This window comes from Miniopterus schreibersii (assembly GCF_964146895.1).
Source record: "Miniopterus schreibersii genome assembly, chromosome: 2".
NCBI lineage: Eukaryota > Metazoa > Chordata > Mammalia > Chiroptera > Miniopteridae > Miniopterus > Miniopterus schreibersii.
Genome location: NC_138102.1, coordinates 6,466,770 through 6,492,875, shown reverse-complemented (window position 1 = coordinate 6,492,875; position 26,106 = coordinate 6,466,770). Strand labels below are relative to the sequence as shown.

At 42.9% G+C, this 26,106-nt stretch overlaps 1 protein-coding gene across 6 annotated transcripts in view; it reads right to left on the bottom strand.

Moving 5' to 3' along the window:
* Positions 1–26,106, bottom strand: part of TENM3 (teneurin transmembrane protein 3) — a 613,031-nt gene that overhangs the window by 112,984 nt on the left and 473,941 nt on the right. For all 6 annotated transcript variants that reach the window (XM_081130530.1, XM_081130532.1, XM_081130534.1 and 3 more), the window contains one exon: positions 13,198–13,320. In XM_081130530.1, coding sequence (XP_080986656.1) covers positions 13,198–13,320 — 123 coding nt within the window. The remainder of the gene's footprint in view (positions 1–13,197; positions 13,321–26,106) is intronic.

The window sequence follows — 26,106 nt, the reverse complement described above, 5'->3', positions numbered from 1 at the left end:
AGAATTCAAGATTACTAAGGGACACGCCTTGGGATCACCGATGAGCATGGTGGTACCCAGTTTACAGCATTAGGGTCTAACGTGGGGCACAATGAATCCACACAGGTAGACGAATGTGCAGTTTCGGGAAGAGCATATTACCAGTAAATGTTGGGACTGTTTTCTACCTGGACTACTGTGTCCCGGACTATCAGCTGCGAAGGAGAGCGAGAGGGAAATGGAGACTCAGGAAAGGTTCTGACCAGGCTGAAGCTGAAATGAAGTCGCTGCTTCAGGGACATTAAAGGTCAGCAGGGGGAAGCCTGGGTGGGAGTGGAGAGAGGAGCTAGGATGCAGCTGCTGAAAACCAGGTCGAGGCAGGAGGGGGTAATCCAAGAAAGTTTAATAAAAATACATTATTTACAACTTCGCGCCCTCTCTTTTTTTCCTTGATGTCCATAATCATGGCAATGAACAATTCTTTAGCTATCAGGCCTATTTATCTTGAACTAATTTAGTCATATAAAATGCTCTAGGGATTAAGAGTAAAAATTGGGTTATAGCAACCATAATTTTTCATGTATCAACTCAAAGATGATAAATTATGCATTACTCATTAAAATTTTAAATATTTCTTTTACAATAGTTATACATATTCATGTTAGCGCAATTAGAACATATAATTAGATAAAAAGATAAAAAATATAATGCCACCGCCCAGAGATGATCGCTTCCTATCTAACTAGACATCTTTCTTTATTCACAGAGATTCTGAAATATCTGAGCCCAGTTTCTGCTTCTCATTTGACATGCTTCTGCCCGGGCACCTACATTTGTCATAAATTAGCTTCTATTAAAAAGATTGAGGAGGGAGAAGAGAAATAAAACCTTATCAAGAGCCAGAGGGTTTCACCTATATTATCTGTTTTAAATTTCAAAAAAATTCTAAGAGGTTGACCTTATTTTGAGATGAGCAAACTAAGGCTCAGAGAAGTAAATTAGGTGGTCAAAGTGAGTGGTAGAGTCGAGAGTCAAAGCAAGGTGTGCATAACCCAAAACTATGCACGTTGTCTATAATCAAAGTATAATCTTTGCTTTTCATTAAGACAAAAATATTATTTTAAATTACTAAGTTTTACATTTGTCTATTTCATATAAAATCCGACACACTAACCCATTGAACCAAACTAAAATAATCTGCTTAGCTTTCAGTTTCAGGACATAAAGTTATACTTATTTTTATTAGGAGGAAATGACCAGTTCTAGTGAAATAAAAACTACCATGGATACTGAAACAATATATTCTTTGTGCTATAACTTGTAAGAGACTCCTAGTAAGTTTAGTTTTCTGGTGGACTTACACATGAAAATTTTTTAAAATACTAAATAGAGTGTTAGTCTCTTTCCCCAATAAGATCTGTTGGCACACATATCATAATTAAATATGGAAAGTTTGTATTTGGACACATTCATCAAGTTCATATAGTTCTAAGGCTATCATTGCACTTACTTGTTACTAACAATTCTATTATTATTTAGAGCTAATGTGATTTAATCTACTCTCTGGTGTTACTGTCTGTTGCTGCTATAAGTGGTTTTTGGCGGTGTTAGCAGCATACCTGCGCTTTGAGAGCTGCAAAGCATAAACTGGTGTTAACCATGAATTTCCCTCCCAAACATCATGCTTTGAAAACAGTAATCAAGTTCTGACTTGCAGAGTTTCAAAGGTGTTGCTTTGTTCCTTTCTCCAGCTACTGCTTTCGAGGTTCAAAGTCTTTCTCACTGAAATACGTGTACCCACTGTTATCAATACGTGTATCTACTCTCCCAATTATCCCCACAGCTAGTTTAACAGGAGGCCCTTTTTCAGAAAGATGGTCCTTTCATTTGTTAAAAAAACAAAGAACCAAGGTTGATTGGATGTGCTTGAGTAGGGCAGTTAGTAGTTATAATAATTGTTTTTTTCTTCCCAGTAATGAAAAAGCCTCACTAATCATAACATCGCAGAATCTCAGAGTTCAAGTGCCCGTGAAGGTCACTGGTCCAGGAGTCCTCCAACAAGCGGCGCATGCTGGGATATGAAGACTACACGGGAACATGTCAATGGGGAGACAGGCAGACTGTTCTAAGGGCATTACTTTCTAGAACTCCAACAGCTTCCATATAAGACTTTCTTTTATTTTTATTAATTTGGGAGAGATAGAAACACCAATGATGAGAGTCATTGATCGGCTGCCTCCTGCAGGCCCCCTGCTGGGGATCGAGCCTGCAACCCGGGCACGTGCCCTGACTGGGAATCGAACCGTGACCTCCTGGTTCATAGGTTGACGCTCAACCACTGAGCCATGCTGGCTGGGCCATATATAGACTTTACACACATGGACACGCCTCTCACTTCCCAGAGTCTTACTATGGCACACTGGCTTGCAGCATACGGCTTCCAGGGTGCCAATCAAGTCAAATTTTAGAGTTGTGTTAACGAAGCCTCCGTTATTCTTGACACAATGAAGCCAAAGTAAGGCGTCAGTGTCCTTCCTCGTCTTACATGTGTTTCTATCAGGGACAAAGTGTGGGGTTCAGGATGGAATATGCCAGGCTGGTGCTGGGCTCTGAAATACGCTCTATGAAGAGGGAGGAAAAACGTTTTTGTTCAATGCCTTCGTGACTCACCCCAGCTGGTGTCACTCATTTTCACCTGCAGGAGAGCTTCGGGGCTCAGAGAGAACATCAATAAAGTGGGAAATATTAAAGGCAGGGCAGGGATGCGTTATTTAGTCCTATTAGTGAACTCCTGGCAAGGATTCGTGCTTTACCTGTCCTTCTGCTAGCTACCTAGAGTAGGAATTCTGAACTGAGATGGTTGTGACAAAATGTGTGTTCATTTACTTGAACTGTAATAAGAAGTCAGGTTTTTCTGATACAACGTAAGTTTGGTTTTAAGGAGTACTAGCTCTGCAGTAAATTACATAGTAGTTACTTCTCTAAGTTAAATGAACTAGTTAAATAGAGATATTTAAAGCATATAATATGGTAAAAGCCCTCAAAGAGGATTACAATAACAAAGGCAAACTGAAACGAAGGACAGTTCAATTTTCTACCAAATTCTGTGTACATGAGATTAAAGTGCCTTTTAGTAAAAGAGTAACAGGTGTAATTAGTAGTAGTTTGCTTAGCCTTGGCAGAGCCTTTTTTGGTATACTTCACAGAAACAGAAATGGCTTCCAAAAACTCTAACCTGTATTTATTTTTAAAAATATGTTTTTATGGATTTTAGAGAAAGAGGAAGGGAGAGGGAGAGAGAGAGAAACATTGATGTGAGAGAGAAACATTGATTGGCCTCCCACATGCACCCTGACCAGGAATCGAGCCCACAACCTGGGCATGTGCCCTGACCGAGAATCGACTGGCAACTTTTCGGTGCATGGGCAATGCTCCAACCAACTGAGCCACCCTGGCCAGGGCACAAATCTTTTTGAAAGCAGGTGCCAATTCTTTGCTTTCAGTAAAACTGAAGACGAAATGTGATGGAATTGACTGCTTAGAGACCATTACACACACTTTCTGGAAATAAAATAACAATGTGGTTTTTAAAATATGAGTAACAAGGATTTCACATAATTAAAGAGCATCACCCTCAAAAAAATCCTTCAATTCCCATCTGCTTATTTTGTCCCAAGATTTCTTATCTTTATATTTATAAAATAGGAATAGAATTGACACTGAATCTTGCTTTGCTCTTATAATAAGTAAAATTCATCCATGAAAACATGAACTATTTGAAAGAGTCCCCATTGATCTAATTCAGAGGGGTACTTTCCACACATTTTCACTTTTGATGTTTAATTATTATCAAATTATTTAACATATTTACGCAATAATTACGTTGATTTCAGCTGTGTGTACAACTAATAATTACAAGCATAATTCAATATAGAAGCAAACTGGTTTTGTACAATACTTAAAACGAGTATTATGGTCACAGGAAATCAAATTTAAATTTGTATACATACTTTGTTGTAGGGACCCAAGGACAAAACAGTTTGAAGACTGGCGATCTAGTCTAGCTTTCCCTATGAAATATGAATCTCATTTAAAAATGCCTATCAAATTCTGTTTGCTTCAAATTCTTGCACTATTTAGAATGAATGTTTTGGAATTAAAGTCTTAGAATGTGTCTTTTCTAAAAGGCAGGCGCAGACCTGACTTCTCATTATAATGAATAATGTGGAGCTATGAGGGCCTCACTGCTTTTTCTCTGCGGAAACCCACTGACCGGGCAGCTCAGGTCCCTGTAACATCCCTGCCGCAGACGCGGCCTCTGGCTGGAGCGTCAGGGGACTGGAGCTCCGTGAAGGGCTCTGTCTTGTTTTAAATCACGTGCTGCTTTTCCAGTCTAATGTGGCCAAGTCAAGCGTGGTCATCCCTGTTCGCATTTTCAAGGGCTCTTTATTGATCGGAAACACGCCTGGCAGTCGGCGAGCCATTGACACAGTTTGATAAACTTGTAAATACTCGCACAACCTTTTCCTCTGAAGCTCATCAGCCCTCTCAGATAAAAGCCTGGACGCAGAAGTCTTTCATCATGTCCTGAATCCCAGAAAACTGTGGCTTCAGAGGAAATAAGAGGAGGGCCGGATCCAGGGCTCTCTCCTCCCTCACCGAGATCACTCCATCCTGCCTCCCCAGCGCCTGGGCCCGGGAACGATCATAGGAAACACTAAGGTTGTCTGCAGGTTTTAGCCAGAGAAAAAGGAGGGACGATAGAGGAAAAACTAGGGCAGTGGAGCGCCTGGAGTTGCTCTGAACTCAGAGCGCGGAGGCTGGGATCAGACCAATTAGAGCTTCCCCGCAGGAGCGGGCCGGCACAGCGGGCCGGCACAGCGGGCCGGCACAGCGGGCCTCTCCCGGCTTCTCCCCGCGCCCTTGGGCCTGAACGTGGGGGCCGCCAACAGTCCTCTCACCCCCGGACCGGTTCTCCCTCTTGTCAGGAAGCGGGCGTCATGACAGCCTTAATGTCTTAAGATACAGTTGCTAGGGTGTGAAAACAAACAGAGACCACGCACATGAAGCCGCTGTTATTCCTCTCCCTGTTGACCTGACGCCCGGTTTATGTGAAAACGCATCAGGGAAGCGGCATTTTTCAGGCAACGCCTTAAAAGGAGTACTTCGTATTCTGAGATGTTTTACCAGTGCTGGATGTTGTAAGGACAAAACGGAACATTAAACATCATGCTGGTAATCAGGAGGTTTGGCGACTGAACATGATCTTGTGACATCAGAAAGCCCACTGAAAGTTAAGAAATACTAAATATTCTCATTGTATTGCTTTGCAATCCAAAGGAGGCCCTGACGGGATATCTTGGTAGTTTTATCAGAAAAAGAAATTAATGCTCGGCTGGGCGTGGCTCGGCGGTTGAGCGTCGACCTAGGAGCCAGGAGACGGAGGTGCGACTCCCGGTCAGGGCACATGCCCAGGTTGCGGGCTCGATCCCCAGTCGGGGGCGAGCAGGAGGCAGCCGATCAGTGACTCTCTCATCACTGATGTTTCTACCTCTCTCTCCCTCTTCCTTCCTCTCTCTGAAATCAATAAAGATATATATTTTAAAAAAGAAAAAAAAAAATTAATGGTGAAAAAGACTGTGTTAGTAAGTGAAAAGTTATATATCCATGTTAACTGTAACCGCATCCATTTATAATCAATTTCATAATGACAAATTATTCTTATCTTGGCAGCTATTTCTTCCCTTCTAACCTACAGAACATTAATGGTATTTAGTTTGGTTATTGAATGCCCTTGAAAGCCATTAAGCCAGTATTGCTTTAGAGGATATTATTGTTTAGTGAAACTATGTTCATACACAAACATACAAATCACCAATTGGTCTATCTTTGAAAGTTTCAACACTGAACAAGTGTTTAAATAATACCAAAGAATAAATATTACTTTGCACAGCAACTGTAAAAACATAAAAAAAAACCACAACTAAATATTTTGCCCTACTTGTCAAGCATTTGCTCCCTGCCTATGATGTGAGTAATCAAACCTAGAACGATTACAACAGAAAGGCAGAGAAGAAATCCAGCTACCAAAGCCTGACTCCGTGGTTGAAGGGGGTAAATGATAATATCATCCCAAGTCCCACAGAAGCACTGATAATTAAGACGGCAGAAAGCAAGGTTAGGCATTTACAGACGATCAATAGAGCACCCTGCAGTCCTATGACCTAACCTTGGATTCACACATTGACTTTGAGATCTGAGAGAACACATCTTTTTATAAACCACCACAGGCTGGATCTTAACAATGTGGACAAAGAGAGTTACATCATGAGCAACGTGAAATAAAACATAACTACCTTACAAATATAGCTTAATGGATAAAATCAACATGGCACCTAATTAAGGAACTATTATACGTTGCAACAACACAAGTACTATAAACAGTATTGAATAAAACTCAATGCTCCTGCTGCCATTAGTCCCAGTGCTTCAATTCACAGGCAGTCTTTAACGTGCTGAAACTGTCTAGTATTTGAGAAAATTAATACACGAACAATAATGAAAATTTAAAAGCAATCCTATTTTGTTTAAACAGTATCAAACATATATGAGTATACATATACATATATATACACACACACACATTTATATGTGGTTTTTAAATTTATATGTGTTTTTTTGATATATATTTTTGGACTAGAGAAGTCATTTGCCAAAGTAATACACTAACCAAAATGTGCGGCCTTCCATTTTTTCATATATTATCCCAAATTATCCTATGCTAAATTTTGGCATTTGTCTTACTGTTCTTTTCAAATAAAGTTAATGTTGAAATATCCTGCCATGGGCCTTCTACTTTTCCCTACTGTGCATTTTCTAATTCGTTCAACTGCCTGCTTGATCACTGCCTTGCCTAGAAATTCACGTGCTCTGGGAACAACTGTGACTGGCTTTTATTCACTGCTTTATTCCCAGAACCTTGCTCTGTACGTGCCACATAACAGATGCTCAATAAAGGAATGTAGAATGAATGAGTACTATGCATCCAAAGCAAGATTAAGGATAAGATTCCTTTCATACAATCAAAATAAATAAAAATATAATGATAGGGATTTCCATTTTTGCTTTAGAGGACACTATTGATGCTGATTTAAGGACCTGCCTTCTTAAGACTTTTGCTACAAAAATACAAGTACATAATCTTGAATTGTAGGAAAAAAAAGTGAACTGATAATTACTGACACGTATCAAATACTTGTCATGTTCCAATCTCTGCTTGGCAGCTGCACGCATTATCTGATTTCAATCTCACTATTACCCTCTGAAGAAACAGGAGGTTACGGAAGGTAATTTGCTTAAAGCCACCCAGTGATGGCAGAGTTTCAGTTCTTACCCACGACCCTGGATCAACACCTGCTTTGTGTATACTCTACAGAAGGCACTTTATATGCTTCATGTTGTTGGACCCTTCATATACTTTATATCGCTTTGTCATACTTCATCATTCATTCAACAAATTCCTGTTGAGCACCTATTACGTGTCAATAACTAAGCTAAAAGCTTAGGACAGAACCGTGGAAAAATAATGATCTTTGCCTTATAATCTAGCAAAGGAGCAATGCATTAACTAGTAATATGAATAATCACCCGCATTTTCCAGGCATTTACTATGTCCTGCACACCATTTTAAGTATTTGCAACGCATTCTCAAGACCACTCTAACTGATGAGAAAACAGGCACAGAGAAGCGGTGTAACTTGTCCCAAGTAACAAAGGCATTAACGATCAGAACAAGGGGTGGAACCTGGTGGCTCGGTTCGAGAGCCTAGCTCTCTCCCACCATTGCTGTTTCTGTACCATAGCACCGGGCGGTGCACGGCCACCCTGCGGAGAGCTCTGTAAGTCACTCAGAGGCGTCTGGGCGGAATCTAGGTCACTGAAGGGGGTCAGGCAGGGTACTAATGACTCAGACTTGTCTTTGAAGAATGGATGAGCGAGACTAAAGACACACACCCCAGAGGGAAAGTGGCTTCTATGATCCAGGTGAGAGACGATGGGATCCAAGAGATACCCTGGACTTAAAACTGACAGGACTTGGTGACTAATTGTAGGAGGCAAAACAGTAGAAGAGTTGGGCCCGACACCTGCAGGTCTGGCCTAGGTAACCAGGTGAATGACGGTGCCACTTGCTGATACAGAAAGTTCCAGAAGAGGCAAACTTGCAGAGAAAGATGATAGGCCAATTCTGTTTTCCAAGGATGGCCACAACATCCTCCGCGCCTCACACCTCACGCCTTTGTGACACGTGTCCCTGCCATTTCTCCAATCAAGAGGAATTCTCCTTTCCATAAATCTAGGCTGATCTTATTGACTTTTTAAAAAATGTTTTTATTCATCTCCGAGAGAGAGAGAGAGGGAGATAGAAACATTGATGAGAGAGAAACATCGACTGGCTGCCTCCTGCATGCTTTCCACTGGGGATCAAGCCTGCAACATGGGCATGTGCCCTGACCGGGAATCGAACTGGTGACCTCTTGATGCATGGATTGACACTCAACCACTGAGACACACCAGCCGGGCTGATCTTATTGACCTTTTTTGACCGACAGGATGTGATGGAAGTGACACCTTAGAATGGCCAATATCCTAGAAACCTTGTCTCTCAGAATGTTCCCTCTTGGGACGCTCTTCTTCAGAACCACCTGCTATGCTCCGAGAGGCACAAGCCACATAGAAGGCCACGTCTTGATGCTTGAGTGGACAGCCACTGTTGAGCTCCAGCCAACAGGTAGCATCAACTGCCAGCCCTGTGAATGAGCCACCTTAGACTTCCAGCTCAGCGGAGCTTTCAAACAGACCCAGCGGCATCTGAAAGCGACTGCAGGAGAGACCCAAGTAGACACACGGGCACTGCCTAGTCAATCTACAGAACCATGAGAGATGATAACCAACGGTTCTTTGAAGCCACTGAGGTTGGATGCGGCTTTCTACGCAGTAACAGGTAACCAAAGCAGTGGATGGGCTCCGTTTTAGACACTGAGATGCCTGGAAGACAGCCAGGTGGATGTGTTCCAAAGCTCCTTGGATCACTTTCATGTCTTTGGTGTCTGGAGCACGAGGAGCGAGATCTAGGCTGTGCTTATGGTTTTGGGAGCACAGACCATGTTAACACAGCACACAGAACACAACTGAAGCCAGGAGGATGGCTGAGAGAACCCGGAGTGATTATATTTTGAAAAGAGCAGAATCCTGAGAAACAGCAGTGGTCAGGGATTGGGTAGAGGGAGATGAGGCAATGGAACAACCCGGAATGTCACTGCCGAAAAGCCAGGAAGAAAGTGCAGGTAAACACGGTGTCACAGAAGCTAAGGGGAAAGACCATGTCAAGGGGGAGGGAGAGATGAACTGCTAAACGCCACAAAGATGGAAGGGCGCTCACTGACGCTCCCGACACAGCAGTGACCACTCTGGAAGGCGTCAGCTGTGTGAGTGGTGGGGTGCTGGGCGGTCAGGAGAGGGGCCAGGCTGTAACAGGGGTGCCTGGGAGCTGGAGACAGGAAAGTCCTCAACGTGCACACCCAGTTCAAGAAGAGGGGGTGGAGCTGGAGCAGGAGGGAGACTCAAGGATTTACTTATGTATTTTTTAGAGATGTCGAGTGGCCTCGGAATGGTCACATGTTGACTAGACGTGTAGGTGGGGTGGGGACACTCTGAGGACAGAGGCTGGGATCAAGAGTGGTCCTGGAAAGAGGAGTCGTGTGTATGGCGAGGAAGGAAGAGAGAACACACCTGGACACACGGAGGGCTGGAGATCTGTGTAAGAAAACTCCTCTGAAGCTTTGTCTCTTTTGTTGCTGTTGCATAGCATGTGAGGTCGCCGGCTGAGAAAGCTGAGGACTGGGGGTCTGAGTACAGCAAAATGACCGCTGAGGAATGTGGAAGAACTGGCAAGGGAAGCAGAGGGGGCTGCAGGCCCTGGGCGGTGGGGAGCCGAGAGGGGCACGGGCTCAAAGAGGTTAAGTAACTTGCTCAGGGTTACAGGGGAAGGAAGCGAAGGAGCCACGGCGTGAACACAGGCCTGTGCGACTCTTCCCAGTACATTCGGCTCAAAGCGTTCCTCGGTCCAGGGGAGTCATTTCAGTTTCTGGAAGGAGACGGTGTTGGAGCCGAAACTCCGCTCTCCCCTCTGTATTCACAGTTCGAGTCCATCGGTTTTGCCAGAGACCCCTGTGCTCGCTTCGACGTCTCATCTCTACAACTCGTAGCCCAAGAAATTCTCGGGAAGAATCGGTGAAGGACCAGGCATGTGTCAGAAGCGCTTCTCTCAAACGCTAAGCCCCCTTTAGACGCAACAGCTCCGTCTTCCCTTAGAGGCAGGCAGGGGGTTTGTGCGCCCCGAGCACTGGGCCTGCTCCTGAGAATTTTATTTATGAGAATAAACCAGCGCTGCATAACAAGAGCATGGCATTTAGAAGCTGTAAAGTGACTCACTCATTACGCTCAGCACAGTCGAGCCTCCTGTGAGCTCTGTTCCGAAGGCTCAGGCTTTCTAAAGGGTGTGATCTCCTAGGATTTCTAGAGATGGCGTGGAAAGCTCAGACAGCGGAAGCACAGGTGATGGATGCTGCGGGTCCCTCATGGGGGCTAAACGAGGTGTTCTGGGGTATCCCCTTCTTGCCAATGGAGCTCTCTCAGGCCCTCTGCACACAGGACCATAAATATTCAAGATACATACCAAGAATCTGTACTTGGAAAATGGGAGACAGGGATTCCTTTCAGTTTAGGGATTATTTGGGCTAGTCCAGAAATAATAGAGTGACTATTATTTGGGCGAGGTCTGAGCCCAGAGACAGAGCAATTCCCACAGGTGCCCTAGTGCGGACGGCGGGCTGGAGGGCCAGCTCTGCAGCGTCCCACCCGTCCTGGGGCAGCTGCTGTCTCTTCCTTACGTGGGAGGGAGGAGGAAGGTCCCTCACCCACGCGTGTGCACAGCCGCTCTGTGACGCGCATCGGCTGCACGCGGCGCATTCGAGGCCGCGTGGGCACCTGCGGTCCTCTGAGAGAGGGGGCGCCAAGCAGTGTCTCTGAAACGGTGAAGCACAATCCTCTGCAAACTGTGAAATCATCTGAGTCAGTTTAGAGTAAAAATCCAGGATGCACTTTACAAGGGAGAATATCGTACGGGGTGGGGCCAAAGTAGGCTTACAGTTGTTCATATGGAAAATAATCCCATAACTAATAAATAATAATACAAGAATAAGCTCTGTTTCCTGTGCTCACCACTGTAAGCCTACTCTTGCCCCGCCCTGAGATGTCTCGGGACGCACTCAGATGTGTATGTGATGCAACAAATACCTCACTGCAGTCGCAGGGAATGGTTTACGTCTACCAGCTCCACAGAGATCTCTGAGGCCACAGTTATATGAAGTTTCTCCAAACCCTAGACAGTCTTTCCCAGGTTGTCCTAAACTTTTCTCGAAGACCTGAACTACCTTGGACCAAGGGAACAAAGTCCATAAGAGGAGAGGGTGGGATCTGAATACAGGCTGTGGGAGCTGGGGAGTGCTGATCCCAGCAGACGCCCTGGGAAACTGCTGCTCCCAGCACCAAGGCTGGGGAGGCCCCTGGATCCACAGCTGCCGCAGACTCATGCTTGACAAGTACTGTGAAGTTTTCAGTTTAATCATAATCCATAAATGGTCAGGATTGTTTTGGTTTTTTTTTTAAAGAAAATATTTACAATAAACATTTTTCTTTTCAGTATAATGTCTTCAGTCGGTAAAAAAGTTCCCTACCTGGGTGGTTAATAAATGCTAAGAGACAGTCTGAATTTCCATCTATATAAACCAAAAATAAATACTCTTAATTTCTGTGTAGTTACTTGATCTGTTCACATGTGTATTATCACTGCCTAAAACAACACTTGTTTAAAGTAATTATATTTTATTTAACGGAAATTTCCTACCCACAGTTTCAATTAGGGAAGATCTTTTTGCTCCTCTTAAAGCAGCCACTGTTTTCAGATGCGGTGACATATCCATCACCAGCTTTTGGGAACATGTAGAACTTAGTATCAAAAAGCCCCATATAGGAGCGGGGACAGGGTATTTATTATTACTGTGCAAATCTTATAAATTCCTCAGCCCCTCCCCCCAAGACAGAAGCATCACAAAGTATTATTGTTAAAATAAAACAGAAGATGGGAAAGCAAAAAATAAAAATACAGTAAAAGCATTAGTCACAGTCCAAGGGCACACGTAACACAGCAACACATATATAAATATAAATAAGTACGTTCTATATAAAGATACAGTAGCTTCTTTTTAATCTCGCAGAGAAATCAGCCCCACGAGGGGGAACATAATTGATGCCCAAGCAGAACGCAAATACAGCAGGTAAGAAAAAAAGAGAAAGAAATGCTGGGGAAATGCTGAAAGGCAAACAATATATTTAGCATGTAACAAAAAGGTGTCTTATTCTGGTGGCGTTGAGATATAATGTATTATGACATTTTTGCAAAAAGTCAGAGGATGTCAAATACTAAGATATATCTACATGCACACAAACATATATAAAATAATAGACAGGCATATATAATGTAAATATACACACATATGAATACATTTTCCCGGGTGTTTATCCTGGAAAAATGAAATACAGCATTCCGGCTGTTTATGATGAGAAAATGAAATACAACCTCTTAAATTCCATTTTTAATTCAGAGTCAATTGATTTGAGAGTCTGCTAGTTCAAAGTGCAAGCTTGTGAAGGTTTAGAGAAAGGGCAGGCAGAGCAAAGGTCAGTAAATTATAATCCTTTACTACTGTGTTTTGTATTTAAAAGCTTTTAAACAAAATTAATATAGTATTCCAATGCCACACACCGAGTGAAGAAAGCTTAATATACCCAAGGAATAGAAAAGATGATACACTGAATTATCATCCATTTACAACTAAAAATAAAACAAAATACACATCTGCAGGAAGGGAAGGTGGAAAGGCCCAGCTATCTAATCAAAAGGCAGAAAACAGTATTATTCCTACAATAAAAATTGTGAATTTTCAAGTAAATGAATAAAAACTACTCATTAAAATATGACATCTGCAGTTTCAAAACCTTTTCTCACTTCCACATAACACCGGATATAACACGGGTAAAGATAAACTCACGGAGAGAGATGTTCGAAGAAACACACAGGACCCACAATTCTTTCCTTACCGTTGTCGCCGGAAGGTAACGACACAGTGTGTGTTGGCACGGTATCCGCGTTCACTTTCCCATTTTCAAACGTGTCGTTTTCAGTCTGCTGTAACTGCCAGTTGAGGCCAAATAGGTGCATTGCTGCGGGAAAGAACACACGCTGGTTAAAGGTCGGCTGCTCTGCGCTGCGGAGCCCACGGCAAACATGCTTAGCGCAAGTCACGCAAAGTTAAAACGTCCACGTTCTGAAACACCAAGGATAACGGTATAATAAAGGCCAGAAAACAAGCCGCTCCGCACACGAAGGCAACTGAGGCAGCGATGCGGCGCAGGGGAGCAGCACGGATGAACGACGCGATGTGACTCCACCAACTGGTCCCGGGACACTCTCAGGAGCGACGGTTACCTGCCCGGCTTTGTCCCAGTTCCCTCCACATCGCTGAGCCGGGTGCAGGAACGAACGCGCTGCCGCAGCACCTGCCAAACTTACTTGACACAGGCCACGCCCTTCTGTGTGATACTTTGTTGCAAAGCCTGTAGGTTCTCAAGACACATGATGCTACTCATTGGATTAAAGTAAGAACTAAAAATTGGGCTCACGGATGAATCTGTTGGCATTTGACATGATCAGAATGGATACAAATGTGCAAAATATAATACTGGACTATTTTAAAGTTAAGATGAATTTATTTAGAATTGATAACATAACTCAGCAATGATCCAGATCAAGCAACATGTATATGTGTCAGGTAATTGCATGGAGAATTTCAAAATTTTGTTTACTAATGTTATTTAAAGTATTTAGAAAAGATAACTAGAAGACTATATACTTACAAATTTATAAATCTAATTTAAAGTCTTTATATATTATTTTTCTTAATTTATTTAAAATATTTAAAAGAATAAAACCAGCTATATTAACACTTACTAAACATTCACATTCCAAAAAATATAGTTTAGGAATTAATCCCCAAGGAAGGGTAAATAGAGAAATCCAGTGACAGTCCTATTACCACATCACAAAAGAGAATATTCTTTTCACTATTTGACATCATTTACTCACTACGCATTTTGGAATTTACCAGAGAGGTAGAGAAAGACAAACGTGTTTAAAGAGCAGTGTTAGAGACAGTGTGGTAACTACCACTGTCCAAAAGCCCTTATTAAATAGTCAATGAAGTAACACAATTATACTGGCACAGTGTAAAAAGTTTGGCTCTGTCCTCAATCTAGGATTTAACCCTGGACAAATCATGTCATACTGTTACACATTAGGTTTACTTTAAAAATGAGGCTGGCTGAACCTACCTTGTTTAATTGATGCCAACTTTCTAGGCAGTACATATGGAGGATTGCAGGACAGGGCTTAGTACATAGGTGTTTCATTTATTTATTCTTTACTCTAGATTTCTGAACTATGTGAAGTCACCTGACCGGGCTGTGGTACCTCTCCCTTAATAGTCCCTCTGTCTGCAGCGCTTCCCATCCACCGAAAAATACCTGCACCCCACTCAGGTGGCAGGTGGCCACTTCTTGGGAAAGCTTGCTGTGACTGGACTGAGCATCTTTCCCATGACTGTTTTCATTCATGTTTGTATCTCATTTACCTTATCCAGCGCCTGATACCTAGTAGGTTTTGATAAGTATCTGTCAAATAAATGAATTCTATTTTCTGAGGTTTTAAAATCTAAGAACATACTGTTGTGGATAAAAATATAGTCATTTAAAGAAAAAGTTAATAAATATAAAACACATATATAAATGTCTAAGAAGGAAGAGTGCTATATCATTGACAATTATTTGATTACCTGAGTGTATGTGAAAAATAGTTGAGTGAAAGTCCACTAGTATTTTATATAATTGATTGAATTTTTTTTAAAAAAAGATTCAACAGTTTGGGGACCTTTTATGACCAGTCTCACATTCTCCTGTTAACAATACCTGATATAAAATCATGATACAGCAAGAAACATAGCAAACATAGATATACACACAGCTACATCACCCTGTACATTTGTAACTAATGTTTACATTTACACTCCCTGCTTGACCTACAGTCTGCCAGCAAGTCCTTTTAAGCTCAGATTTTTCAAGGATTAAGATACAGGTTATGGAATTCTTGAATTTACAAATCGTCAATGTGTAAGGAGGTATAACTTCGTACGTCATTTCTGCATTAGATCATGTAGTGCTTGAGTGGCAAAATGTCAAGAGCTTTCTAAACATTTATCACTTCATACATTTGTCAAGCTTCACATATTTCAGCAATTTTTAAATGAAACCGTGGGAGCTACAGGTGCAGAGAGGAGAAGGTCTGACAGACACACTGTGGCAGAGAAACGATAACTAGTCCAACGGGGTCGAAGTTCCCACACAGAATAATGTGTCATCGTGTGCTTTTATGTACCATAAAAAGTCTTCCTATAGCCCAGCCAGTGTGGTTCAGCGGGTGAGCATCCACCTAGGATCCGGGAGATCTTGGTTCGATTCCTGGTCAGGAATCGGGTTGCGGGCTTGATACCCAGCAGGGGGCGTGCAGGAGGCAGCGGGTCAATGACTCTCATCATTGATGTTTCTCTCTCTCTCTCCCTCTCCCTTCCTCTCTCTGAAATTGATTTTTAAAAAAGTCTTCCTATAGATTTGCTCATTTTATTGGTTTTAACAGACTTTGAAGAGGAGAGATAATCCATGAACCATACACAGATGTCAAGTGTTAAAAAGTCATGTTATGTTTGTGTTTGGAAAGCTATTTTATTTTTTGCCAGATGGGCCACATCTTATTATATATGTTTTTCTTACAGAAAACTCTCAATAACATGGGATTTTGGTTCTACTGCAGACATCATATAATGAGAACCATACCAAATAATATATGTATTTTAAAATATGTTGTTATTGATGTCAGAGAGAGGAACGGAGAGGGAGAGAGAGAGAGAGAAACATCAATGATGAGAGAGAGTCATTGATCGGCTGCCTCCCGCACGCCCCCGACTGGGGATTGAGCCTGAAACCAGGACATGTGCCCTGACCAGGAATCAAACCCTGACCTCCTGGTTCATGGGTTGATGCTCAACCACTGAGCCACGATGGCCGACTCCCAATAATATTACATCTTGTTTAACACTGCACTGAAAACAGAGACCAACACGTTGTTTGGTCTTAGAATATTATGCACTTTGAAAATATTGCTGTTTGGTATTTCGTGAGGCTCTTGACACTTATTATGTGTAATTTAAGACATTTATGCAAATACAGGTGTTAGTGAGATTCACTCAAAAGTTAGTGAAAAAGAGAAAGAAGAGGGAAGAGAGAGACAGTCAGGGATGGAGGCAGCAACTCATAAAAGTCAAAATGCTACAGAAATTACTAAGCACTGGTGTAGTAAAACGACACGCAATGTCCTGGCAGACAAACAGAGACACCATCAGTGAACAAAAACACGCCCGTGAACAAAGAAAGGAGAGAAGGATCCTGCAATGCCTGAGCTGGAGGGCAGATGGGAGCCCACAGGGGGGCACGTGCCCTAGTCTTCGTGACGGCACCACGGACCCCTGGCTGATGCAGGACTGAAAGGAGGGTGTGGAAAGAGCGTCGGGAAGTGGCTGGAAGTCCCACTGAAAACATTCTCTATGAGAAGGCCACTCTGGCCGGGCTCAGCCTGCTGAAGAGAGGGGACACTCGACGGCAGGTCCTCTAACAGTGATGAGTCAAGAAAAAGTTAAATTTGGAGAAAATTTTGAGGAGGCCTGTGCAACTAAGGAACAAACCCAAGAAGCCACCACTGAAGATATTGGTTTAATCCAGTCAGGAAAACCAGGAATGGAAAACAAACATCTTAGAAATGTGCTATTCAAGACTGAAAAAGAGCAAGGTGAAAAAACGAAAGATCCAACCAATGGTATTAAGACCCCCAATGCAGAAGCTAGGGAGGGTTGTGTAATTAAGCACAGCGTGTCTAATACACCACACTTGCAAAGTGTAAAAAGGAAGTTGTGCCCTGGCCAGCGTGGCTCGGTTGGCTGGGCGTCATCCCAGGCCCCGGAGGTCGAGGTTCCATTCCAGGTCAGGGGCGCGCAGAACGCGGCCTTGGGATGCTTCTCTCTCTCCATCTCCCTTCCCCCCTCTCTCAAAATCAATAAACTATTAAAAAAAGCTGCAGTGTGAGAAAATTCTACACTTAAAGAGCTGAAGTTTCTAGCACCAGTTAGGTGTTCTTGACATCTTCAAGACACAACTTCTCAATTGCCAGAGATGTTCAAAGACCATTATTCTGTGTGTCTTCATTGGGACAGTTAACAGAGCTGGCAGGTGAAAGTGAGGCTTTCATATGCCGCTCTATACAGCTCGGTGCCCGATGTATTCGGGACTGAAACACTGAAGACAAATTAAGCCATAATAAGGAAAAGACCAACGAAGTGGCTGGGAGCTCTGTCTCCTGAGTCCCTTACCCCCTGGGCGGAGAGCTTAGGTGGGAGGTCAGGCTGGCGGCGGGACCGGGCTTCTGTCAGCCTCAGACAGCGCTCTCCACGCCTGGGGGACACTGTGACGCGATATTAAAAAATAAAAGTCCCAGAACACCTGCTCTGTGTCAAGTGTTGTGCTAATGTGACCTGCATTATCTCACTGAATCTTCACAAAGCCCCCCTTGAATAGTGACTACCACTTTTTCATTTTAAGTCTCAGAAAACTGAGGCTTTTTGAGATTTTAAGGTTCCAAGCAAGTAAGCAGTGGACCGTGACTGTGAAGCCACACCTTCTGAGAACAAAGGGCGTTATCACAGGCATTCCCCGGCCCTCCTCTCTGCTCCACCTTGGGGCTTCGGAATGTGAAAATCCACAGGGAAGGAAGGGAAATGGAACTGTGGGGGCCACGGGCAGCCACTGCTTCTCTACCAGGTCTGGGAAACGGGGCCAGGGACAGTATAGGGGTGAAGCGGGCAAAGGCACTACTAGGGGACATCAGTGTATTCCAGGCACTGTTCTTCCACACAAGTGCTTCCCCACCATACTTACATTGTCCTAAAAGAAAATTTTAAAATAATATGATGATGATGATGATGAGGAAGGCTATTCTGGTTAACCCCAAGAGTCTTAAAAACAACAATTTAAAAATTACAGAAGCAAACACTATACTTGTGTATTTTAAAGTTACAGGAATAGTATTTGTATAGATTTAATCTTTAAAAATTTTATATCACATTTTAGTTTTATACTGTTATTTCTACATGTTTCTAGGTGATTTTAATGGGGTGGGGCTGGATTCATATCCAAAATGCTCCGCAAGGAAGAGTGGCATTTGTCATGCTCACAATACTATCATATGTCTATTCAGTGTGTCCACATTTTAAAACACCTGATGTCTGCTATCTTCCAACAATGCAGCATGTGCCAAGGATCACTGTTCCTGTTGTGTGAGGGTGGAACACAGGCAGAGAGAGGGTCAGAGAGTTACCTGTGTACAAGGACTCAGGATACCAGGTCCCTGACCCTATTTCAGGATGCCTTTACCTACACTGTGCTGTTTTCCCACTTATCTGAATTGTACTGAATTAAAATTGAGCATTCACATTGAAGAAATTTTAAAAAATTTAACACAAAATGTTACTTTATCTCTTCTTTGACAGTAACAAATATAATCAGAAGTCATCCATTTGTTAAAATTGGCTTCTAGATACAAGATATTTACCAACTATAAATGGTTGTTGTATTTTGCAAGATTATGTGTAAGTTGCTTTTTTGGAACTGAAATGTATTTTCTCTACATTAAAAAATCTTAGCAATGGTGGTTAAGTGCCCATCGATCTACAAAAGTCTACATACCCAACAGAAACATGTATACACACAGTGCCCAAAGCCAATGAACAGCAACGTTCACAGAAGCATTACTTGTAAAAGCCCCAAACTGGAAACAACCCCGATGTCTGCAGCAGTACAGCGGATACACATTTTCCAGTGGAGTCATACGTGGACTTCTACACAGCGATGTAAAGGAGTCAGCCACTGCCAGATGCAACGCGAGCAAATCTCACCAACGTAACACTGAACCCGAGAGCCCATTCACGAAAAACGTCAACACGGTGCAAGTCCACGTGCACACAGTCCAAAAGCAGGGACCGTCGGCTGGTAGGATCCGGGGTCACCCGCGTGACTGATTACCTGGCAGGAGGCAGGAGGGAGCGGGAACTGCCTGGCAGTTCTCAGGGGCTTCTGCAGTGCGTAGTAATCTTTTCATTTTCTACCTGGAAGGTGGTTCCACTGGCTGCAATCACTTATGATCTGCATACTTTCTAACTGGGTATTACACTTGAATTAAAAATTTCATTTAAAATAGTCCAATACATAGTATAGCTGGAAGAGTGTATGTTTCCACCTTCCCTAAACCCTTTCCAGGATAATTCCTAGTCAGACCTCTTTTAAACTAGTTGTAATATCTGACATTTGCCACCTATAAAATTAATAAGCATACTTTTTATACGATCACCCAAGTAAATGATAAAAAAATTTATAATGATATCAACAGAACGAGTGACTCACATGAATGCTACGCTGTCAACCTCTATTGCAACCTATGTTGCTAACAGCCAAATCTTTCACTCTGGGTTACATCTTTTTAGGTTGCTTGTGGTATTGTTAGAGTATAACCAATTATAACGTGTTTAAAGTTAAAATATTTCCTACAAAATTCAAAAGCATTCATTCTATAACCTCTTAGTCTTTTTTCCTGTAAGGCTTTTGCAGTAAATGTTAAGAAAAACACCTCATTAATTGAAATCATTTTGAGACAGGCGCTAGGAAAGATCTATCAGAGTGATTTCACGAAGAAATTGTCTTTCAGGCTCAGAGCCCACGCAGGTGAGAGCAATTACAGCATCCCCTCCTTTGCGTTTGCATTTGCGTTTGCAAGGCTGATGGAGATGAAAGGGCCCCATGGCATCGTAGTCATCTCGCCTCTGCCCAGAGAAGGAAGGACATGCCATTGTTTCTAACCAATCTATGTTGCTTCGATACTTAAAAGCCAGCATGTGGGACACTTGAAACAAAAATGTGTAATTAAAGAAAATTATATAGCACCAAGGAGCAAATGTGGTGCCATTTTTAGCTCCATGCTGAGAGAAAAGGTGCCAAGATTCCACGGTGTCTCCAGGGCCCGCGCCAGCGGAGTTGTTAGCCCAGCTACTGTTATTTCCACTGGCCTGCCTGTGTTCTCCGTCCTGCCAAATACGGACAGGAAGCAGGGTGGGGACAGCTGCTGACAAGGTCCAGCAATCTGCCAGAACCTTGGAGCAAATTCCAGGGGACGTGTGGAGCGAACACAGAAGCAGGCAACCTCACTGCCACCAGAACCCTGAAGGGTGCTCTCCAGTTCTGGCAAACTTAGAGTGTTGTTCTTAGCAGGACTGCCATTACTGGCTAAATGCTGTTTAATATTACAAGCTCAAGCGAGCATTCTCGCGAAGACAAAGAACTATGAGATAAAACGAGAACCAGATCTGGTCAGGAAAACTGACTTTCAAAATATCATCCGGAAAACGCCTGCAGTTCAGGTTTGTTTAGCCTTCTAAATCTTGAGCGTTCCCCTACACAACTTTAGGTCTCAAGTTGCCCTTTTCTGTAATTCACCCTACGTCCACTGTGGTCCATTTTCCCCAACACATTCTTTCTAAGAAAGATTCGTTAAGAATATGCTATCAGGAGTTGCAAGGAAAGGGAATCAGAATCTGACTTTTCATAGTCAAGTGCAGTTTTTAACAGAGATGGTCTGGGGCATCTTGTGGAGTCTTTTGTTCGTATTAAAAGAGACCTGGGTCCCAGTCTTCATTCTGGCTCTACCTGGGGGTGGCAGCGAGGCAATCCCTGGGCCCCTCTGAGGCTTAGTTTCTCATTTACATACAAATCTGAAGAGTCTGCCCTGGATGACCTCTGAGGTCTCTTCCACATTTATATTCTGAGGTGCCAATGTATTTTAAAATACAAATATTTAGGCTAAAAATCATTGAGCATAGGAAAAAAAAAACCCCACCTGCCATCAATAAGTAATCAACATATCTAAACACAAATGCTGTTCTTTTGTTTTTATTTTAAAATGAAATAGAATTACATGAAGTTGAGCTCTCACTGCCTGCATATGATACCTTGGGTATTTTGGGGTTTGAAAGCACAATTTCTTTATTTTATGTTTTTGTTTCATGAATATATAAATACACATAATGCACATGTGAAATGATTAGATTTTACAAAAAATGTAAGTATAAAAGTCCTTTTAAATATAGGGCAGTGATTTGATGTGATCCATGCTTCCAGAACACAACCCTGTTTTCAATGTAAAATGAAAGCATCTTGGGTAAAGAGTGCAGTTTGTAGCGTGGACCCCTGCTGGTCTGAAGTGTCATCAGAAATACATAGTTTTCCATAAATTAGCTTTTGTTTTGGATTTCCTGCTGTGTTCACATACGTGCTGAAGGGACGAGTTAGGCATAAGTTGCCTATTAACTTTAAGGCTAATGTAACAGCAACAGACAGGGCCTCGCTAGCCCACACATAGGCATTTTACAATCAATATTTTCTTTTAAAGCTTTAGTATTAATATGTACTCTAGCTGTCATTAAAAGAGGGAATTATCCCGACAAGGTATTTTAATATGCAAAGGAACACCTGATGCAGCAAGTTCCCCTGAGTATTGTAACATATTAAATCATGACTTTTGTGAGCTAATTTTTTTGTGGCGGGGAGGGAGTAAGGAGGTAATGGTTGCTAATATCTTCTATTTCTACGCCGGGTATTTTTCCTCTCCAGCCTCTCTGGCATTTCGTAACTAATGGGAAAGCAGAATGACATTGGCTATCAAAACGTCTCGAGACTAAACAGTGATTTCGCTGTGTGGGTTTGTTTCTCCAGAATATCTGACACATATTCTTCTATAAATAATAGCATTAAAAATGTACTTTTAAATCTAACTGCACGTTTTCTTCCTTAACTGTGTGAATCCCAGGTAATATGTTTAAGGATGCTGCTTGGGAGACAGCAGTTCCAGCTGCCCACTGGCAGTCAGCGTTGCAGCTGACGGCTTATGGAAATCAAGCTGTGGTCTGTGTCTGCAAGGGAATTAGGTCGGGATTTCTCAGACTGTTTTCCTAACGTCGCCTGAGTTTTCTCTCGTTTCTGGTTCTGTTTTCTGAACGAAAGAAGCATGAACTCTCCACTCCAGTGGACAGAACAGTGCTCCTCACCACGCTTAGCCACCCGAAGGGCCAATCATTATCTACAGCTAGAGAATCCTCCAGGTAACAGTTGTCAACATTAAAAAACACGGGCCCGGCCGGCGTGGCTCAGCAGTTGAGCATCGACCTAGGATCCAGGAGATCGTGGTTCGATTCCCGGTCAGGGCACAGGCCCGGGTTGCGGGCTGGATCCCCTGTGGGGGGCGTGCAGGAGGCAGCCGATCAATGACTCTCTCATCACTGACATTTCTATCTTTCTTTCCCTCTCCCTTCCTCTCTCTGAAATCAATAAAGATATATTAAAAAAATATATGGTAAGGGGACTACTTCGAAAACATTCAAAATACAAAATGAAATAATTTACAGGGTTTACAGATGATTCCCCGCTTGCCAAAATACTGAGCTTGCTGTTGCCGTGAAGCGCATGTCACAGGACTCGCTGGCGACCGTTCTCGGCAGCTGTGCCGCTGGGCCCCGTGGAGCTTCTCCCTCTCGAGGCCGGGCACGGGCTCGTTGTCCCTGGGTCCCCAGATCCCCCTCCTCCCTGCCGGCTTAGGAGCTGTGCCCTCCTTGTACGGAACACGCGTCAATGACCTACCTACGCACAACAGTTTCTCTTGGCCCGCTTTGACTTCATATAAACGTAGGATAAACCTGACAATTAGAATTCTTTGAGAATGTGAGACACTTAAGCCATCACTATGAAAAAGATCCAACTATCCGGGATATGGAGATTATTCGAGGAAGGTTAGCATGTTAAAATACGGCAAAATCCAGAAAAACATCCTCTTCATATTAGTCCGCTTCTCTCCTCCAGGAGGTTACATTTGAGAAAGGCAGCGTGATCTGTGAGGTGTGTGCGTGTGTGTGCACACGCGTGCACGCATCTGTCTGGCTGCAACTTTAAATAAAATCAATGACCTTTCGGGAATCTAGGCACAACTCGCTCATGTGGCTTGTTCTTCATTCATTCATCAACAAGGACAGTCTGTGCCGACGCACCAGGTTCTGTTTCACGAGAAGCGGCGTGAGGCGCACCCACGTCACCGCCTCCGGGACCCAGCAGGTGACGGCAGCGGACATGCTGCACCGGTCTCCTCGGCCATCTCAACTCACCAGGTGCGGCAGGAAGAGACCTTAGGAACCCGGGGTTCCAGCGTGCCCCCATTATTCTGCGCTCACTCGGGGAGGAGTTTCCCTTAGTTACTATTAATGGATGCTTATGGGACATTCGGAAATGTATTCCAAGGCGAAATTCCGAGTGAGGAGTGGCCCCGGATCCCCAGGGGACCTGCTCACACTGTCACTGTGCTTCCGTGTTGGGTGGTTTCCGTCTCCCTTTCTAAAGATAAATGGCCACCTTCCCACGTCCAGCACACCGTGCTTCTCCACAGGTGGCTCTTTTCCAAGATCACAAAGACTTTCTTTGAAGAAGTAAAAAGCTCCTAAAAATAGCTTGACTCTAAACACAGAAAACGATGGTAACGTTGTGATTGATTGAATAATACGGTTAGTTTTCCTGTACAAATTCTATGGAATTCCCACAGGCTCTCTAACTATGTCATGCAGTGAGCTTGGTAAAACGACAAATGTAGTTAATGGAAAGATCAAGGGTCTAGCAAGAAGTTTAAACACCCGATGGGAAAGACCTACAGCATTTCCAGTCCCCTCAGCAGTGATTTCTATACTTTTTATAAAAAGTGTCCTTACCGCCTCCATCACTGTAAACATTCTATGGTATTATTATGCTATAAATATTTTTATATTTATATACTTATTTTTTCCTTGAGATAACTGAATTTCAAATTTCACATAGATTTCTTTTAAAAGGGAATTCTGCAGCATTACATGAAAGGAAAAGTCATTATCTCCTGATATAAATAGAAGGCAGTAAGAGTAACAGCAATAAACTGCACATAATGCTATTAAAATCTACACAGAAAGTGCCAGTAAAACTGTTCTCTGACTGTGAGAACAGTGCTAAAGACAGGTGTCGTGACCTGTTAACATCGACTGATACCTCCCTCATGACGTAATGAGATACAACAGAGTAAGGATTCAAGGGGGAATACAGTCCTCATTTTCTCATTCAGTCTTATTTATCCTCCTGCCCATGGAGCACCTGTAAATTCTTAAATCTTACAAGAAATGATGCCCTAGAGACAGTGGGGAGAAGTTCTACATGCAAAATAAGGACACCTGGGTGATGGCCCCTGTTTCAACGCTTCCTGCCTTGAACACTAGACAAGTGGCTCATTCTCTGGGCCTGATTTTTCTTTCTCAAAACTGTGGATAGTATTTGATTTACAAGGTTGCTGTAAGGAATGATAGCAGCTAAAATCAATTGAGCACTAACATTTTATCAGGCACATTAATTACTTGGTTAAATATTCCCAAGAGCTGTATGATTACCAACACCGTTTACATTGTTGCGGAAACTCAGCCTTAGGGAGGTTAAGCTCCCCACCCGAGATTACACAGGTAGGAAGGGCCGGAGGAGGGACACAAACTCACATCTTACTGCTTTGAGGGCCTGTACTGATAAGCAGTCTTCTAAAAATAGACTAACGTAATATGAAAATTTAACAACACATTTCCCATATAAGACTGTGAGATCACTGTGCTGAAGACGGAGTCCTTCTCGGCTCTGTGAACTCAGTGTTTAGGAGGGATATTCAATAATTGCTAAGTTTAATGAAATTAAATTGAGTATGATATTGGAAATAATTAAAAGGAAATGCCTGTGAAAAACAAATAAAAATATGCAAGATGCAAAACTACTTGTACCATTTTTTTTTCTTTCTTCTCAGAACAAAGGGCCCCACAACCTGGACTCCGATGCAGTCATCCTGTAGGTAGGCTTGGGGCTAATACGTGGAAGGCTGCCTCTCCTTTGGGGGACAGGTGGCTTACAGAGAGTGATCAAGGGGAGAAGAGCTCAGCAGTTGGGGAGGGAACAGAAAGGATCAGCCTGTGCTAACGTATTAGGAAGAAAAGACAGCCCGGGTCAGAGCTGCCCATGGCAGGCCGGGCTCACTGACGGAGGAAGCCACCGGGAGACGGGAGCAGGTGCTTCTCTGGAAATCTGGAGAAGTCCCCAGTGATAAAATCTTACAGGTAGAGAAGAGATTGGAAGTTCCTATCTTTAAAAACATGAATGTTATTTTCAGAAAACATCTCAGTACTCTGCAGAAGTGGGCCTGGCTGGAAAACGTAACTGCTCTTTCACTCGCTGTATCACGTGTGATTAAAATGCTCAATGGCAGGGTCTTGAAGGCAAGTCTTCCTACCTTTAGGCCCCGCTCGGTAACGGCAACCACGCATGCTGACGACCTCTGTGTGTCACACACAGAGAAACACGACCTATCTCCCAACAACCTTCCAAATACAGAAAACACTTATGCTTTTAAAATGTCTTCAAAACAGACTAATAGAGTCCTCACACATGTTTGGAAAAAACCCAGAGATATCATTTCTTTTAACAGTTTTCATACCGTTTCTGGATGTACTTTATAAATAAAATTCTTAATGCATGTGTGTACATTATCTAAAATCAAGGGAAAGGAACATGAGAACAGACTATGAATTCTTATGGTGATTTTAAATCTATTTAGCCAACATTTCCAAGGTAACATTTCTTTCTACTGCTAGATGCTACCTACAAAGAGGGTTGTAGCTACACCAACTCAACAAAGAAAGCCAGTGAGCA